The sequence below is a fragment of the Lethenteron reissneri genome, chromosome 34, assembly GCF_015708825.2.
Source record: "Lethenteron reissneri isolate LAM-NWPU_2019-01 chromosome 34, ASM1570882v1, whole genome shotgun sequence".
NCBI lineage: Eukaryota > Metazoa > Chordata > Hyperoartia > Petromyzontiformes > Petromyzontidae > Lethenteron > Lethenteron reissneri.
Window position 1 is genome coordinate 6107968 of NC_083812.1, and position 17475 is coordinate 6125442.

General features: G+C 44.1%; 1 protein-coding gene across 4 annotated transcripts in view; it reads right to left on the minus strand.

Annotated features, from left to right (window-relative positions):
* The window catches only part of LOC133350604 (uncharacterized), a 46790-nt gene that overhangs the window by 5126 nt on the left and 24189 nt on the right, over positions 1-17475 (minus strand). The window contains exons 7-8 of one of the 4 annotated variants that reach the window (XM_061565125.1): positions 12653-12714; positions 205-1118 (exon numbers count right to left, since the gene is read on the minus strand). The exons of 1 other annotated variant lie outside the window; for it this stretch is intronic. In XM_061565125.1, coding sequence (XP_061421109.1) covers positions 995-1118; positions 12653-12714 — 186 coding nt within the window. In that variant the 3' untranslated portion in view covers positions 205-994. Of the gene's footprint in view, positions 1-204; positions 1119-1149; positions 7934-12652; positions 12715-17475 lie in introns of those variants that run through there. 2 more of the 4 variants (XM_061565127.1, XM_061565123.1) reach the window with 2 other exon arrangements.

Sequence of the window (17475 nt, forward strand, 5' to 3'; positions counted from 1 at the left end):
AACCCAGCCCAACCCTAACCCAGCCCAGCCCTAACCCAGCCTAACCCTAACCCAGCCTAACCCTAACCCAGCCTATCCCTAACCCAGCCTATCCCTAACCCAGACCAACCCTAACCCAGACTATCCCTAACCCAGCCTAACCCTTACCCAGCCTAACCCTAACCCAGCCTAACCCTAACCCAGCCTAACCCTAACCCAGACTAACCCTAACCTAGCCCGGACTTCGCCCACTTGGGATCATTACACAACGGTGGCACGGGACGTGGCGGAATCGGTGCATGTTGTCCGTGATCGACCGTACATGATTTGCATGACTCGGAACTTCTCCAATTTTATATTTTAAAAAAGCCGACAATCATTCTGCCAAAACCCAGCCTGGTGACTTGTTACTCTCCTCGAGCACATGGTTTGCATGGCTTCTGGCTTGCTATCTGCCGGTTTAACAATTTATTTTATATATGCAACATATAATTTGATGTGCGTTTTTAGATGTTCTCTTATCATAATGACCTCGCTTAGTTATCATCAAGAACATATAGAGTATGCAATCTGCAACCGCAGCATGACAATATCTCTATATAGCCACATTTATTTGGGTTCTTTGCATCTGGATCATTGATGTTGAAAACGCTACGATAGAGCACGGAACATTTGAAATGAATAATTGACATATGGCTCCAAATTTTTGGTGTGTTTAATGAATAGCAATTATGAAACGTAAAAAAAAAAATGCTCGTAATGTTGTGAACACTGTGCACTGCAAATATGTAATAAATACAACAACACTTGTATCTGTTTGCATGACTGGAACTGAATTGACAATAAGTCGCTGTTTATAACAGGTCATTAATCCAAGTTTTATTATTTGAAGACTATTTAACAGATATTAAAACTGCAATTTTTTGGCTTTCACAAATCACAAAATGGCTATGAATAAGAGTTGACACTCACTACGCCACGAAAGGCTGTGGGTTGCATTAACCTCCGCGTTGTTTTATCCACGTGTCATCGGGGACTCATCGTGACGATGTGTGGCCAGGGCGTGAGGCTGTGCACCGCCCGAGACTTCAACATTGACATCCAAGGTGACAGCGTCTTGGCTCGTCCAGCACAATTTCCTGGGAAAGTCGGTGGCGCAGACTTGCAGCTTTCTCAAGACCACAGGTGCTGTCACGCGCCCACACGACAGTATTGCTGGTCCCCCCAAAGCCCCCCCCCCCTCCATCAGATAGCGGCTATCCACGCTTGAATTCCAGAAAGCCACACCACAATCTGACCAAATATCAGCACGGCTTAAGAGTTTTTCAAGAGAACCCCATTCACTTCCTAAAAGCTCGGAATTTTGTTTTAAGACTAAAACAGGTGATACCGGGACCGTGGCGGTGCAGCTCGCGAGGTTTAAAGGGACCTGGGGCGAGGCGCGTCGCCAAATGCCCAATGTTCCATCACACTCACCTCCCGTGTCACCTTAACGCACATTTGTAAAAGCAGAAATATTTAATTAGCAGTGGGTCGACGCCCGATTGCATCAGACCATAGCCGATTCGGGGAAGACTATGTTGTCTACATTTCCTGCTAAATGTATCCACTGCACAGTTGACGATGACAGCGGAGACATGGAAGTTTCCCTTCCGGATGTAACACAAAAAAACTGACTCACCTTAAAATCTTTACTGGCAACAAATGAGTCAACATGCATAGGCCAGTAGTGCAAACATTGACAGAAGGTGCATTTTTTGAAGAACATCCGTTCTGTGAGTGTACAACCACAATGAATTCCTTAAAATAAAATTCCCAATTTAAATACATGTACCTTAGCTGTGTGTCCTGAACTATACCACATAAATGCAAAGCTTTGAATCTGCATGAATCGGAAACGTTTATTTCAAATCACATTCGGGTCTACTTCAGTCACGGTCACTAAAGTGACCCAGAATTTTCAACAAAGGCGGTAAATGCAGTGATGTTAGTTTAGTGCTCCTGACTGTGGTTTTAAGAAGAAAAAAAATTCACAAGAACAAAGCTTCAGATTTGTGTCAGACAGCAGCCTGTGACACACATCTCATGCATGCTGCTGCAGGAAAATGGACCGTTGACTTCTTGGGTTATTCAGTGGCGGATCTCGTCAATTCCACAGCACACGCCAAGAAGAAGGCCCATCGGCCCAAACTATGCGACAATAAATCTGGCGACTCTTGTGCTCATAAGCAGCGATTAAAGAGAGCGGGAGGGGGGGGACACAGGGAAACCAGGAAACACGTTTCAAATTTACAGATCCCCCCAACAACCCCTTGATGGTGCACAGTCGGGGAACGCAGGGGAAGTGTCTACACATGATCTAACCTTGTAGAGGTCCAGTCTCAAGCCACGTGCAGCCTCACGCTCTGCTAACACATTACAATCGTTGAAATCTCTGATTCACTGACCCACACTGAAAGCATGACGGAGGTTGCCAACATGGCTCATTTTGTGTTCACCTCTAAAGACAAAAAAACCCCGTATAGCCTAAACAGACTGTTGGGACAAGTGCTGTTAGCAAGCACCCATTGAAGGCCACCACGGCACACGAGAGGGTGGGTGACCAGCGCCACGCCCGACCGCCTTTGTCTCTTAAAAGGTAATATTTATACACCGCACCAGGTACTCTATTGAGGCTGAATTGACCTAGGGGAGGTCCACTACTGGGTTCAGATAATCGTCACTGGTGTTGGTCGTGAGTGGGAATCGAACTCGGGTCGCCGGGTTCGTAGCGAGCATACTAACCGCAGCACTGTCACTCCCTCCCGTACCCTTGATCCCATTCGTTTTTTTTCTCAGCGGTATGTCTCGTACCATGTTGACGCTCACGTGGCTTTCGACGTTCAGCGTTTCGAGATTCAATTTAATAAAATTATAATTTGTTAAAAAAATTATTATAAGCAAGGCCAAACATCCCCCACGACCAATATAGCATGGGGGAGGGAGGCCTTCTTCTAGAAGTGGACTGAAAAAGGCGCTGTAGCGTTGTTGGTTGTATCAGAATTAAACCGGTTATGCGCTGACACTCACAGCCGACTCGGAACTCCGGAAAGCCCCAACATAACTTTAGACAACTCATCACCGATAAAGAACATACCTACAGTTTGCAAAAAAAACACCGCGCCCCCCCCCCATCATTTTGGAAAACATGACAGATAAGAAACTCCCACCGTGTTGTTTGAATGCTTTTGCTCAAGATTCTGCACGCAACTCGTAGAGAAGGGACAAGCGGGCCCCATCGGTGAGCGACAACGCGCGCAGCGGATTCTCGCAGCGGCGGCGGCAGCTTCTGGAGCGTCGTGCAGCCAGCTATGGCTGCAGAGTTTGGTGGTACATGTTGTTTACGTCGTTTATTGTGAAAATTCGGTCACAGTTCCTATGATCACTGCTTCATTGCTTTTATGGTTTTATTTTGGTCATTTTCGAAAAGTTTTTTGGTTTGGCCATGTTTGTTTGTTGTAGTACAGAGTTAGACTGATGGCCTTAAATCTAAGTTGTCTTGTGATTGTTGTTGTTTGACTTGCATCCCACTGGGATTTTTGCACACAGTGTTGGTGTACGGTGCTTTTTCTGCAATATTTTGCTGTCTTTTCTTGGATTTTCTGTTTGCACATAGCCACTTTAAGATGTTTTTTGTTCATGTTTCTGTTTTCTGTTTGTTGCGGTTGCACCCGATTCAAGAGCCGAATGGCTCACAGGGCTATACCTAATAAATGAACTTGAACTTGACTGCCATTGTCAACTTCGGGGAGCCAAACACCACAGCAATGTGAAACTCCCCCGAGGGATTCACTGAATTACGTTTCGAGTTTCTCCTCGGAAAAGCTAACAAACTCTCGATGGCACTGAGCAATCACTGGGGTGGCGCGTTTAGATTCACCCCATAAATTGGGGCTGTTCTATGGAATCATCAATCCTCAAAGGGGTACGGCACTTAATCAAATGTTTCCAAGATTGTATGCTTATAAACGTGCGATAGCTTCATTAAACAATGCACGATCTTAAACATGATAAATGCATTACAATGTATTGCATTTTAGATATGCATGCTTAGGTTTGCTAGCAACATGTAAATGTTTATCATGAATATTTGATGCAGTTTTCAAATTAAAGTTTCATTTGGTATTTTAATTGAAGCATTTTCGGGTGTATTTAATTTTGCTCCCAATTTACTATCTCAAAGATCAAAGGGACACGTCACAAAAAATTATATATCTTTGGAGCGTCTTGCAAATCCAGGGTTGGCAGATCAAAAATGAATAATTTCCCAGGAAGTCAGTATAATTTTCAGTGAATTTTGTTTCGATAATATACATAATATTTACAAGAAAACGCCTTAAATGTTTTATGTCGAGGAAATCATCCTGGGCCTCTCCCGTGAACCGCTTCGCATTTCCAATTCAGCAACACGACAGTTGACAGCCAACGCTGCTGCAAGCCAACAGCACGTGTTACCGCTACCCTGTCGCCGTAAGCCAAAGGTTACGGCGTGTAGTCCTATAGCTGTCAAACCACTTCAGAATGCACTTGGCAAATGCCAGCTCTAACAAACTAATGTGCAACGGTGCTGCTTAGATTTCAAGTCGATAAAGAAGCACCACAGTCAATTACATTCAATGTACCCAGAGTGCTGTTTTGCTTACAGTGGATTAGCAGCGGAGACGGTTATTGACTGGATTATTCCGTTCTCTTTTAGTTTTTCCTTCAAAAGCTGAGATCAATCAGCGAGCGTGAGTGAGCGATTCCCACGAGGCTGCCGCATGGTTGGCGCGGGGGAGCATCTGACCTCTCCAATGGTTTATCGCAAACGCCGTCGCTCACACCGCAATATTCAACGCCGTTTCTAAGCGCCGTCCACTCAGTCTTCTGGGTTGTTCCACGGCACCTTAACATGTACACCTCGAGAGGCAAATTGTACAAGGGATAACTCGGGGAGCACGCGGACGATGATATGAGTGTACAGCACGTTTAGGCCCAGCATCAGATGTTCGTGGCCTTTGAAGTTGAGTTGAAGCAGATCGCTCTACGGGGTTAATGGGCACATGCACACTTGCGGGATGTTTTTTTGTGGAAGTTCTCTGTTGCTTTTACCAAATTACAACTTTACTGTTAATATATGGTGTGAATATGAATGTTACATCGAGCCCCGACTAATACAAGATCAAACGTTACTTGAATATTTAAATATCGTTAGGAGCAGCTAGTGTGCAGAATACACAGACCAACAGATTGCAAATAGCCATTAGCACAACTTCCCTGTTGCCACAATCATCCAGCTCCAAACCCACTTCCAAACAGCAAAAACTACCCAAGGAACACACACATGGTTCAACTTATTGTGTGTAATCAGCGGAGCGTAATTGTGCTTTTTTTAACCCAATAAAGTACACAGCCACACATGTAGACACACAGACACACACACACGGGGAGAAAACATTCAATCCATGCGTCCGATGACTCATGCAGCCGGAAAACAAACAAATAAACAGAAGAGATAGAAACAAATAGATTTGCGATGTTAAAAAAGCCAAAACATTAATGTGTCGTGATTGTGGTGTACTGCACCCTGAAACTCGGCGACCTAAGTTTTAATTCCCGTCATCTGCCAGCATCGGTCTTGGAATAACATCTGAACCATTTCTGCCTGCCCCCCACCACAGACAAAGAGCCCCCCACCACAGACAAAGAGCCCCCGTGTAGCCTGTAACAGACTGTTGGGGCAAGTGCTGTTAGCGAGCACCTATGAAGGCCGGCACGGCACACGAGGGGGTGGGTGGCCAGCACAACGCCCGACCGCCATTGTCTCCCCAGTGGCGATGTTCACACATCGCACTAGGTACTCATTTGAGGCCGAGTCGACCTAGGGGAGGCCCAGGACCGGTTCAGATAATTGTAACTGGTGATGATGGCCGTGAGCGGGAATCGAACTCGGTTCGCCGGGTTCGTAGAGCAGCGTAGTGCTAACCACTACGCTACCGCTCCCCACCATTAGCACGATGACAAACACCCACAACCCACGTGGGGGGGGGGGGGAGAGGTCTTCACCCAGCAGCACTGGATTGACAAAGGGGGCTGTGAATTATCTTCGTTAAAATTATCCCACCGATGGTATGGCGATGTACGGCATGCGATGGCGTCGTTGCCTCGGTAAAGAGGTCTCACGTTCGACAGTTTCGTTGGGAAAGGGCACCCAGGTTTTCGGTTCGCTGCCATCATTCGTGCATCACTTGTGGACGTCCTGAGGGATGCCATGGTGGTGAGATGTTAACTGCCTCGCCGAGTATAAAGGAGGTCGTGGGGTCAACCCGACCCTCGCGCCTGCTGTACATTTGGAGTTCGCATGTTCTCTCCGTGATCGCGTGGATATTTCTCCTGGTCCTCCGGTGTTTCCTTCCACATTTCGAATCGACGTTTGCTTTAGAGGATTTGGCTGCTACAAATTGCCACAAGATGAGGCACTTCGTCGATCCATCATTTGTGCCCAGATCGCTTCTGAAAAATAAATATACAGCTCAGTGGGCCTTACCCGGATAAAATAAAATAGTTGATCGTTTTATAGTTTATAGGTTCTCAGGAGGCTGTGCCGTGAATTGTTGCTCTTCATTGTCCAACTAATCCACAAATGAGCAAACTTCCACGAATCTAACGTGCATATTTAACAACGGCGCTATGGCAGTGTCCCCTTGTTTGGCTGGGATAAAGAGCCAAGGACACAACTTCAATGCGGAAAATCCCCGTCCGCCTGGACAACACCGCGGTCATGCTTTTATTTATTGCAAGATAACAGACCGGCAATGGTGCGAGCCGTGCACCAATATGCAAATTGCAGCTTTGGTAAAGTGGTTTGTCAGTTCAAGCATATGTTCCCATCGTTTGAGTGATTTGTCAACAATTCCCTGATGGGGGGAAATAGCCATGACAATCAAGTGGCTTTGAATTACGATAGGCAAAGGTACACAGTGACCCCTTGTCAATGGAGATGAACCTACACGGAGGGCTTGTAGCTGCTTGTGAGTCGACACGGTGGTAGTTCCGAGATTTTTTTTTTTTACAATCTCTGAAATATATTCTAGCGAAAAATAAAACAACAATGTACAGCCCTTTGTCAATCGACTGCTGCATGGATTCCTCCTCCACGTCGTGCTGGTCACGGGAGCTGCTTGATCGTACTTCACCACGCTGGTCAGTGTGGCTGGGTGAAGTGGGCGCGTGTCGAAGACTGTTTCAGATATCATTTGCCACTGATGTTAACCATCTCCAGGAATTGAACTCAGATCACAGGGGTTAATGGCACGGTGAGCAAACCGATGTTCCACTACTTAACCTTTTCGATGCTCCATCATATAAATGGATAATTTTGCTAATATGTTGACAAAATTACGTATCGGAAAACACGCTGACGTTTAGTTATGAAAAACACACATTTAGCCTGAAATGTATATAAGGCTTCTGGAATATTAAGTGGATCCGTGAACACAATGTGTGTGTACGGTGTAGAATGATTGCTTTACAGAATAATATTGTAAAAAAAAAACAACAGCCTATAAAACTCAATAATGAAACAGCCGCTCAATCCCAGCTCTTAACTCTGAAAAGAACTCTTCTTTGAATGCAAGTGATGTAATTTAAACAGACCGCTGAAACTTTGTTTCAACAGGCATATCCCCAGAATCTATAATAGCCAAAAAAAAACACAGAACGTAAATTAGCATGTTACTTATTAAAGTTTCAGCATAAAGAAATTTCATAATTCAACAGATTCCCCACTCTAACCGCATGCAAAACTGTCACACTATGAGCCCAATGAATAATTTGTGCGACGCCATGCATTAGCGGGCACGCGATGCTCACGGATCTGCCACACCGCCGAGCCGTGACACGTAATTATTTCTCCGGCCCTCCGTCTGTCCTCCACCTGCGATTGGGAGGAGGGTGGGGGGGGTGAGATGGGGCTGCACGACCATCCCAGCAAACAGCTGTCCGGAATCTCTCTCTGGCGCTGTGTGAATTGGAACTATCCGCGGTGTCCCCAACCGGCGGCCCCACGACTCGCCGCTACAACAAGCGAGTAATAACCACAGTCCTAATGCGTCCGTCCTGGGGGAGCGGGGGGAGGAGGGTGGCGGCGGCGGCTGGGAGGTGGGGTGCCCGCGCCGAGGCGGTGAAACGCGCACCGTGAATTATTAATGGTAGGCAGGTCAGAGATGCACACAGGGCTCCCCCGTCAGCCTCCGCCACCGAGTTTGTTTTGACAGTGCGCGGTAATTACCCAGCTCAAGTCGTCCGACACCTCCCAGTTAAGCGTGCATATATGAGCGACTCAACCTGGATTTTTTTTTTGTCTCCTTCCCTTCCTTTCTTTCTTTTTCTTTACGCTTTGTGCAAAGTTCGAACGCCGCACTTGAAAACTTTTTGAGGAATGCTGCGCTGGAATAAGCACGGTGCCCAGCTATCAAAACTATTTGGACAGCGGGTACTTGTTATGTCTGTGTGGACACAAACAAAAACGGCTCAAACTAAAACCCCTGCCACTATCACAGACTCACGTGTTCAACACAATGTGTCCTCTATAAATAATAATAATAATGTGCGGCGAGCAACTTCATCTCAAATTAATACACCATCGCCTTCCCGAGCACGCAATAGTCATAAGTGCATCACTGTCGTCATCGTGATCATCATCACCATCACAATCACAAAGAGACCTCCTCTCATCAGCTTTGCCTCACAACATAATCAGTCACACCTGTGAACGTCATCATCATTCCTACTCTCATCACATGTTTGCCACCATATTTAGTCTCAGAGCGATCTTCATTAAGAATTGTGTTCAATGTCTTACGGTATTCATAAGGTGGTCCCAGTTTCCGCCCACATGTAAAAACACGAATTAATTTGCTGATAACACCTTAATATGTAAAGGACCGAAAAGCTGGCTCACTATGGTTCCTCCTCGCCTCTGAGCGTGTTACAATTTTAAATTATTATTATTATGAAATGCTACATCCTGCATTTTTATTTTAATCAAAGTCCACCTCTAATAACTATGCTAAGTATATGTGCGCTGATGTATTTTACAGACGTGTCCATTGATTGTATAAACTTACAGTTTTAATTGTTTAGCAAACTTGTTGTACGTGACTTTATTTTTGACACATTTATGTTGAGCCCAACCTTGCAGAATTATTGTATTTCTATTCTTCTTCTATCATTTCGGGCCAGTTCGTTTAAATTGGTTATGTTGGCTATGTCTTCAAAAAATGTGCCACGGTTAATATTTTATCAATTTATATTCATGCCATTGTTCTTCGATCCGATTTTCAGAAAACACATTTTAATTCCTAAAATATATATGAAATAAAGAGGTGGACCAGAGCACCTTGAAGCGCTTAAAAATTAAAAGCAACATATCAAAGGGTCTACAGAATAAAGGTTTTAATCAGTGCGTATTATTACACAGCGCTGTAAGAGATTTCATATCCCATTACATTACTTCACCAAGTCATTGCTTTGAAAGTGGAAAAAACGTTCTAAATATATTTACTTATAGTCACCATTTAATTTGCTTATTTCTCAGGGTGTACGCAATTCCACATCTATGTTGCCAGACTTCACCAATCTACACTGAACCTGTATGGTGAAGCATGGTTAAGTAATTCCCACAACCCCCACAAAGTGGGGAGGCTCCCATCCAGCAGTAGATTGAAAAAGGGCAAACACATGCACCTTACACTGCACTCAATCTCTCTGCCCTTGCTTTTTTGTCTGAAAAAGGGCCATTACCTCAAACGTCAATCTGTTTTATACTTCTCCAGCAATGTCCATGACATTTGTGCTGCTGCACCACTGTCAACGCAGCAAAGCAAACACATGTTTAGTTGAATCTTGTATCATGCGCATCCATAATTAACAATTGGCATTTGCATACGCAAACCATTATCGGGTACTATGAACCTGGGAATGACATATTATCCTTTCGCAAAGGGTACACGCTACATTTTAATGAAGCTGGGTACCACTTCATAAGCAATTGTCTGGGAGAAAATAAATCTAAGCGTATGAAAAACACTGGCAGAAACTTTCACTGCTTTCAAAAAGCAGCCTGTGCTTAAAAACAAAAAACAAAACCATTAGGATGCATTTAGAGGTTCCCGGCCATATGCTGTTCCGTATGGCACAACAAATGTTTAGGGTCATGTGCTGAGGTCCACTGTGGCTGATGGTACAAGGCCTGTTTGTGCATTGGCCACAACATTTGCATATCAAATAATGTCAAGATAATAAGTAAACACTGTAAATAAATAACGGCCATACTGATAAATACTGCAAATCATCATGGGGTAATTTTAAAATCCTGAAGATTGATTTTGATTTTTAATGCGTGAAAACAAAAGAGCGTACTTTTGTTTTTAGTTAGATACTGCTATAATATCAACGGTGTACTGGATTAATATTCTCATGTTTGACCAAAAGTGAATTGTGAAATCATATTAACACATACAGTAAAAGGTTTCCTTTCAAATTATACTTATGCTTGTATCATACACATTTGCTGAAGGTAAAAGACAATGAATTGTACATAAATGTAAATAAATAAAATGTGCGCTACCTCATTAATGCCAAATCACAACTGTAATAAGCAATTGTAATTGAGGTGAAACGGTGGCGCAGTTGTTAGCGCACTTGAGTTCAATTCCCAGCCGCTGCTAAACATCAGCAGCAGCGAGTGATATCCGACCAGACCCTGGCCACCTCTTACACTGACCAACATCGTATGGTCAAGAAAACCAAGCCAAGAGTGTCATAGCATGGGGGAGTCATCCTTCATTCAGTGGGGGACTGACAAATGATGACTTAGCTATCGTTCGTTAAAACACCGACAGCAAAGACAGGGATTTGAACTGAGAGCGGTGGCGTGCCCTCGCTCACATCCGTGTCAACTACCCCCCCCCCCCCCATTGCAAATATTCTCCTGACAAATGAAGGTGAAGTACGGCAGACTCACGGTGGCCTCAGCAGACACAGCCACCGCCACCGCCTCAGAAGCTGCCCCCTGAAAAGCACGGCTGAAGGCTGACGGCTGCTGCTGCCGCTCGTTCGCTCACAAGCGGGGGGAGCAAACTTATCGTGGCTTTAGAGTGAATGTATGATCAGGCGGTGGTCATCAAGGTGACAAGGGCACATGGGACCTCGCTGTGACCTGAGCTAGGACAGCGGGCAATTTGCCCTCCGCTCCCACCATGCCCACGGCCCCAAGGACGGAGAGAGGGCTTTCTTCACAGATAAGCTCTGTGTTCCGTGGTTTAAAAACAAATTTGGGCTCCCCACAATGAAATGGTAAAAGTGCGGCCCGAAAATGGCTTGCTCACTACCACTGCTGGTGGAAGGGGGGGGGGGGGGAGAAGGGCTCCACGAGAGGGAAGCTCGAGAAAGCTCACGGGAGAGGTGGAGGTACCCACGCTTTACCCTACCACCAGAGGTCGCAAACGGGTTTTGATTCCTTACCCGTACCCGGACGCACCAGGGTCGCAAATGGGTACCCGTAATCGGCCAGGTACGGGTACCCGTTCGCTACCCGTACCCTACCCGAAATGAGTGACAAACGGTTACTCACCAGTGACTCACGGCCTACCCGTACCCGTACCCGGCCGGGTACGGGTAGCCGGGTATCGGGTAGGGTACGGGTATCGGGTACCCGGTTGCGACCTCTGCCCACCACACACGACCTGCCGATCAACTATGAGTGGTGTACTCATTTATACTGCGCTTGCTGCATGGACAGAGGCAGGGGAATTTAGGAAACTTGCTCAATTTATATATCATGTCATCATTATACGTCGTGATTTAATTTATTTTATTTTATACCTACGTGACTTTACCGAAAGAATCAAAGAGTATGGATCCCTGCAATCACGAAAACTTCAAATCTAGATTGAATTATTATACAGCTGCATAATCCGTGCAGAATCTAAATAAAAGTATTTTTTTTATTACGTAGCTTTCTTTTTTTATCCTAACATTTTACAAAATCTCTATTTGCATTTCTTAAAAAATACACATGTCAACAGAAGATTGTTTATTCTGATCATGCACACTTTTACGCACGTATTACGCGAGTGAGAATCAAGTGAACATATGTCGCTTGTTTTTATCTGGTCCTCTGTTCCGTGGATACAAATCTTAATGGTGGGAGTACCCACCAGCACAAACAGATTTAAAAAACACACACACAATTCACGTCGCACCCATTATAAACCAGGTTTTACTGAAGTGTGAGCCACACTGATATCCACATGATCTGCTCTCCCACATTCATGGTTTATAAGTGAGTGTTGTGTGCAAGATAATTAAAGACTTACTTACGTACTCCCACCAAATGTTGGATTACTGTGCAAGAGTAGGTTAATGCAAGGTCAGCTGTTCCCTTAATTTCACGATTGCTAAATTAATGTGTTTTTGGGTGTGGAAAGCACCCTAATTAGCACGGCTGGCTACGTACGGTGCGAATGAAGTTCCACATATGTACATATAGAAAAGCAATGCATGCCCAAATGGCCGAGTTCATTAAATATGTGACATGGAGATTTTACAGCCTAATCAGCAGACCTTGCATATGGGCCCACGATAAACTCACCTGTTTACAATCCTGTTTTGGACGTACTTGCTGCATTTCAAGTGTCGCTGTGTGTCCTGTAACTGTAGAAGAAAACGTTGAACTGTTAGTCATGTGCACTCTATTCTCGGTACAATACAACACGCACTTTATTGCTCGAGAGGAAACATTTTAAATCAGTGCATAGTGCTGGCCGGTAACAAGGACGACAACAATGGTCACGGGCAAATAAAATGGTAAATAAACCCTGAAAAATCACGTGGATGGAGCATGAAATGATCAAGCAACAGAATTCTGGTGCAGTGGTTAGCGCGTGGGGCTTTGAACCCAGCGACCTGAGTTCCATCCCCGGCCACGGCTAAATCTGGAGGCGAGTGGTCCCTTCTTCTTGGGAGCTCGCACCTTCACTAACCCACACTGACCAGCTTGGTGAAGTATGGTCAAAAAATCCCCCATGACTAATACAGTGTGGGGGGGAGGGCTGTGGATTGCAGAAGTGTCAATTAATATCAAATACACCGAGTTACAAATAAAAAGAATAAGCAAATGGCATTGGCAGTATATGCCACTAGAAGGAATGATAATGAGCAGAACTGTTGGTAAATTTATGACAAAGAGAAAAACACATAAGGGAAGGGGAGGGTGACCAAGTGACGTGATAGAGCAATAAAATGAAGACGTGTGAGGATAGACTACACAGTGTTGGTAATTCCACACACCGGTAACCCACTGATTTGGCTACGGGGTTTGTGAATCACTTTGGGACTGTGTGCCGTAAGAAACGAGACGGAGCGATTCATTCCCATCCCAGACGATTCATTGAATTGTCACAATTCACAGCTACGATTCTATTAAATTGTTTGTTATTTTTTTAATTATCTCATTTTGACATTTCATTTGCATTCCATCCCTTCTCCGTTTCCATAATACCGCTTTGTTCACTCAACTAGTCTAAACGTAACGTCATTTTAAAAGAGTCGGCCATCGTCTCCTGGGGTTATTGTCCAAAATTCTCCGAGTTTAAAAAATTACTCACAATTTAACTCAATTGAGATGACACAAGCAACGAGCATTGCCCCCTACTGCCAGACCAATGCCCACTTGCAGGCCGGTCCTGAGACACTTTTGCGCTGCACAGGGACAAGCTGCCATTAGCGAGTCCTCTAGGCTAAACATATATACTTACAAATGTATTTTTAAAAATATTATCTCATATAATTTGAACAAATTTTAAATAAAATATTGTCACATGCAGGATTTTCCGCACAGTGATCATGCTAAGAGGGCGACGGGGGGGGGGGGGGGACATTGAAAAGTGGGAGGGTCACCATTTAAGCCCCTGAGTTAGGCCCATGCCGACTACGCAACACCACCGACACTTTAACGAAAAAGCGTCTTCATCCACCGCGACACAATTAACAACAAAAGCTTAACACATTCGTCAGTAACACCGAGGCTCTGAACAATAAACAAAATACAGTCGTAAAGGTTTTGGGCAATGACTCTTCTTCAGAGCACATAAATAAGAGGTCAGAGACGTAGAAAATCAATTATACGAGTTGGAGACTGCACCTTACACCATGGGGCCTGCTTAGAATTCAATTTGACAAATCTTCCCTCCTGTATTACTAAAGTGTCATTCTTATCATGTATGGATTATTATTATACATAGAAGTCTTTGTTCTTTGTTTTTAATCACACAAAAGTATATTTTTCTTTGACTGGGGCGACATGATAAAAATTGCATATTTTGTATTTCCCCAAATACAAAGTTCTTAAAGTTCAGCAGTTAAAAGACACTACAGTGGACCCATTGTTCCGCAATTCAGTTAAACGCTGAATTTTTGTTTTTTTTAAGTTCTTATATAATTTGCATTCAAAGATGCTTGGTTATCAATTCATCTTTTTGTCACTTGGATGAGTTTTAACTTCTAGAAAAAGATAGTTTGCATGTGGGTCTCCTCACACACACAACTTCCCCTCTAAAAAAACACAATTGCAGAAACATGAATCTATAATTATGTTAAAAAAAAATCCGATTCCACTCATGTGTGACATGATTGTACATGTGACAATGACTGTGGTCACAATGCTCTTACAATCCTTCACTGTGCCCTTGTGGCAATGCCCTGTAACACCATTACCCACATCATTATCACTTTTTGTCCACTGCTGTACAAAGGCCTCCTCATATTAAACTAAACCGTACTATCACAACAGAAGGTTTTGGGTTAGATTGCGTCAATATAAATGTGTCGTGAAAACCCGCCATTGCCCGACATTGGCAATTAGTAAGATTTGTCACGTGAACAAAGAATGCCAATTCATTACTAGTACAGCACACCGGTGTGTTGAAGAGAAAACCCACAACATTTACAATTAGAGGACGACATTTCACCAGTAATTACAACCAGCATCGTCAGGCGACAGCCAACTCTGGGTGGTGTGTTGGGTGGTGGCGGGTTTTAACGACACATATTTACGCTATCTAACCCAATAACCTCTATTATGGATAATATTGGTCGCGAAAGCCTAAGTGTTAAAATAAACGTTTTATTTTACCAGGAAAGGCCCACGGAGCTCTTTTTCAGAAGCGACCTGGCCACAAATGATAGCTCAACGTGGAAACGTAGAACAGCCAAACGCTCTGAACGCACGTTTCTAAATGTAGAGGGAAAAATCGTAGGAGCCGGAGAACAATCCATGCGACCACGGGGAGAACACGCAAACTCCAAATATACATTCTAGATTTGAAGCTTTCGTGACTGCAAGGATTCATACTCTTAGTTCTTTCGGTAAAGTCACGTAGGTAAAAAATTAAATTAAAATTAATAAAAAAGAAAAAGAAAATAATAAAATCACGACGTTTCGGAGGCAACACAAGTCTCCGTCATCAGGTGGGACCGTCACAGCCAGATTTGCTGCATCAAGTGAGGCAGGGATTCCAAGATGCAAGCTCTTAAATACAAGTTAAGGGGGAGGAGAGGGGGGGGGGAGCTTATCAGAATGTGGTAGCCAATGAATGGAACGTATCGGGAGGGGGGGGGGCTAAAAAGCAGGCGTCGGGGTCGGGATCGAACTCACGACCTCCTGTATACCAGGCGAGGTAGTTAACATATTTCCACTGTGGCTTCAAATACATCAGTGACTGTGCATCGGCAGAAAAGCTAAAAAAAACATTTGGTTTAATAGGAAATCTGTAGTTCTACAGTCTTGTGTGGTTATGTAGGAAGCTGTGTTCTTGTTAAACAACATACAGCATGCATATTCCTGCATACCATATACAGCATGCACGTTCCTGTAATTTTCAGGTATACGTTCCTTATATTCCATCCATATGTTTTCCCAATTCTAGATCGATTGTGGTATTGGCATCATGTAATGAGATAAAGATTTGTACCTCGACCAGAGCAGTGCAACCCTTTGTGTTGGAAAGCAGCCCACATGGAAGTGGATATCAAAGAACTACCTCTGATAATCTATTCAGTTAACCTCTGGTCAACAGAATATAGGGCAGCATTTCACATGTTCTCTGCCATCAAGAGTAATGTTTGATGGTCAAACCAATATTTTTACTTCTAAAATATGGAATTTAACCAAGCTAAGTGTAGAACCGAATTCAAAGTTAAATAGATATTTTGTGCAGTTAATTGTGACTGGGCTTAGACCAACTCGCTACACTTGAGAACCTAGTTTAATCGTAGGCATTAACTGCCTGGATTCAAACCCAGGATCTCTACAGTGGATGCTCAGCACTCTGACCTTTGAGCCACTCTGCCACCCCCATGTCACGTGATGTTCTGAACAAAACCTGCTCAATATACGGTGCCTAAAAAAACTAAAAAAGATATAACAAAAAAACATCTTACCCGAGTTGCAAAGCTAAATCAAAAATAAATTACGGGGCAAATAAAACTAAATAATGCGAAAAAGAATGATAAACTTGCAATTGAGTGGATAAAAAACTGATCAATATTAGTGATAAATAATGAGATTCATGTTGACCACATTAATGAGCCCTAAACTCTTTTATAAAATGAGTGAGCCAGAAGACCTAAAAGCGAATGAATAATCACCCATGGTCTATTATAAAGTGCGTTTTTCAGCGGAATGCGGCACACACAAAATAGCGTTTGTGGTGAAATTCTTTCACATCTCGTTGCATTGATGCCGATTATATTCTCCGCCGCATAATTTTAACAGCCGAAGGCACCGGTACACGCTGTACACACACACACACAGGCGGCAATTTAAATTAATTAGGCCTCTCGGGAGAAACATCCAACCAATGACGCGGCGGACAGGATACATCTTTATTGTGTACAAAATGCCGAGCTGCCTATCGGCCGCGTTTTGGCGAGCGGGACTTTAATAAACTACCGAGCAGATCAGAGTGCAACGCGTTTCCCGTTTTAGCATCATACGGCTGACCTTTGCCACTGTCGGTAAATAAACCAAACGAGAGTTCACCGCGAGGTGCAGCCGCTGGCTTTTAACCTTCAATAAAGCGCAACTCTGTGAGGCCGTGTGGTTTTTTTTGTTCGTTAAAAAAACTGTTCACGATTTCAAGGCGCGGTCCTGTAACCGCTAGCTGAGCCGGTTTGCTTCACGGCAGCCCCCGTTGGGGAGGGCTTTTCGTATTTTTTTAGATAATTCGTGACAAGCGAGCCTATATATGACCCAGTCATCATCTTGTGAGACCTCAGAGGCTAAGCAGGGGTTGGGCCTGGATTAGTACTTGGATGAGGGGCCACTCATGGACAAACAGATTGTTGTTGTTATAGGGATTGCAAGGTTACTCTGGCAGGCAACAGAGGGCAGTGCAGCAAAACCAGATGTACGGG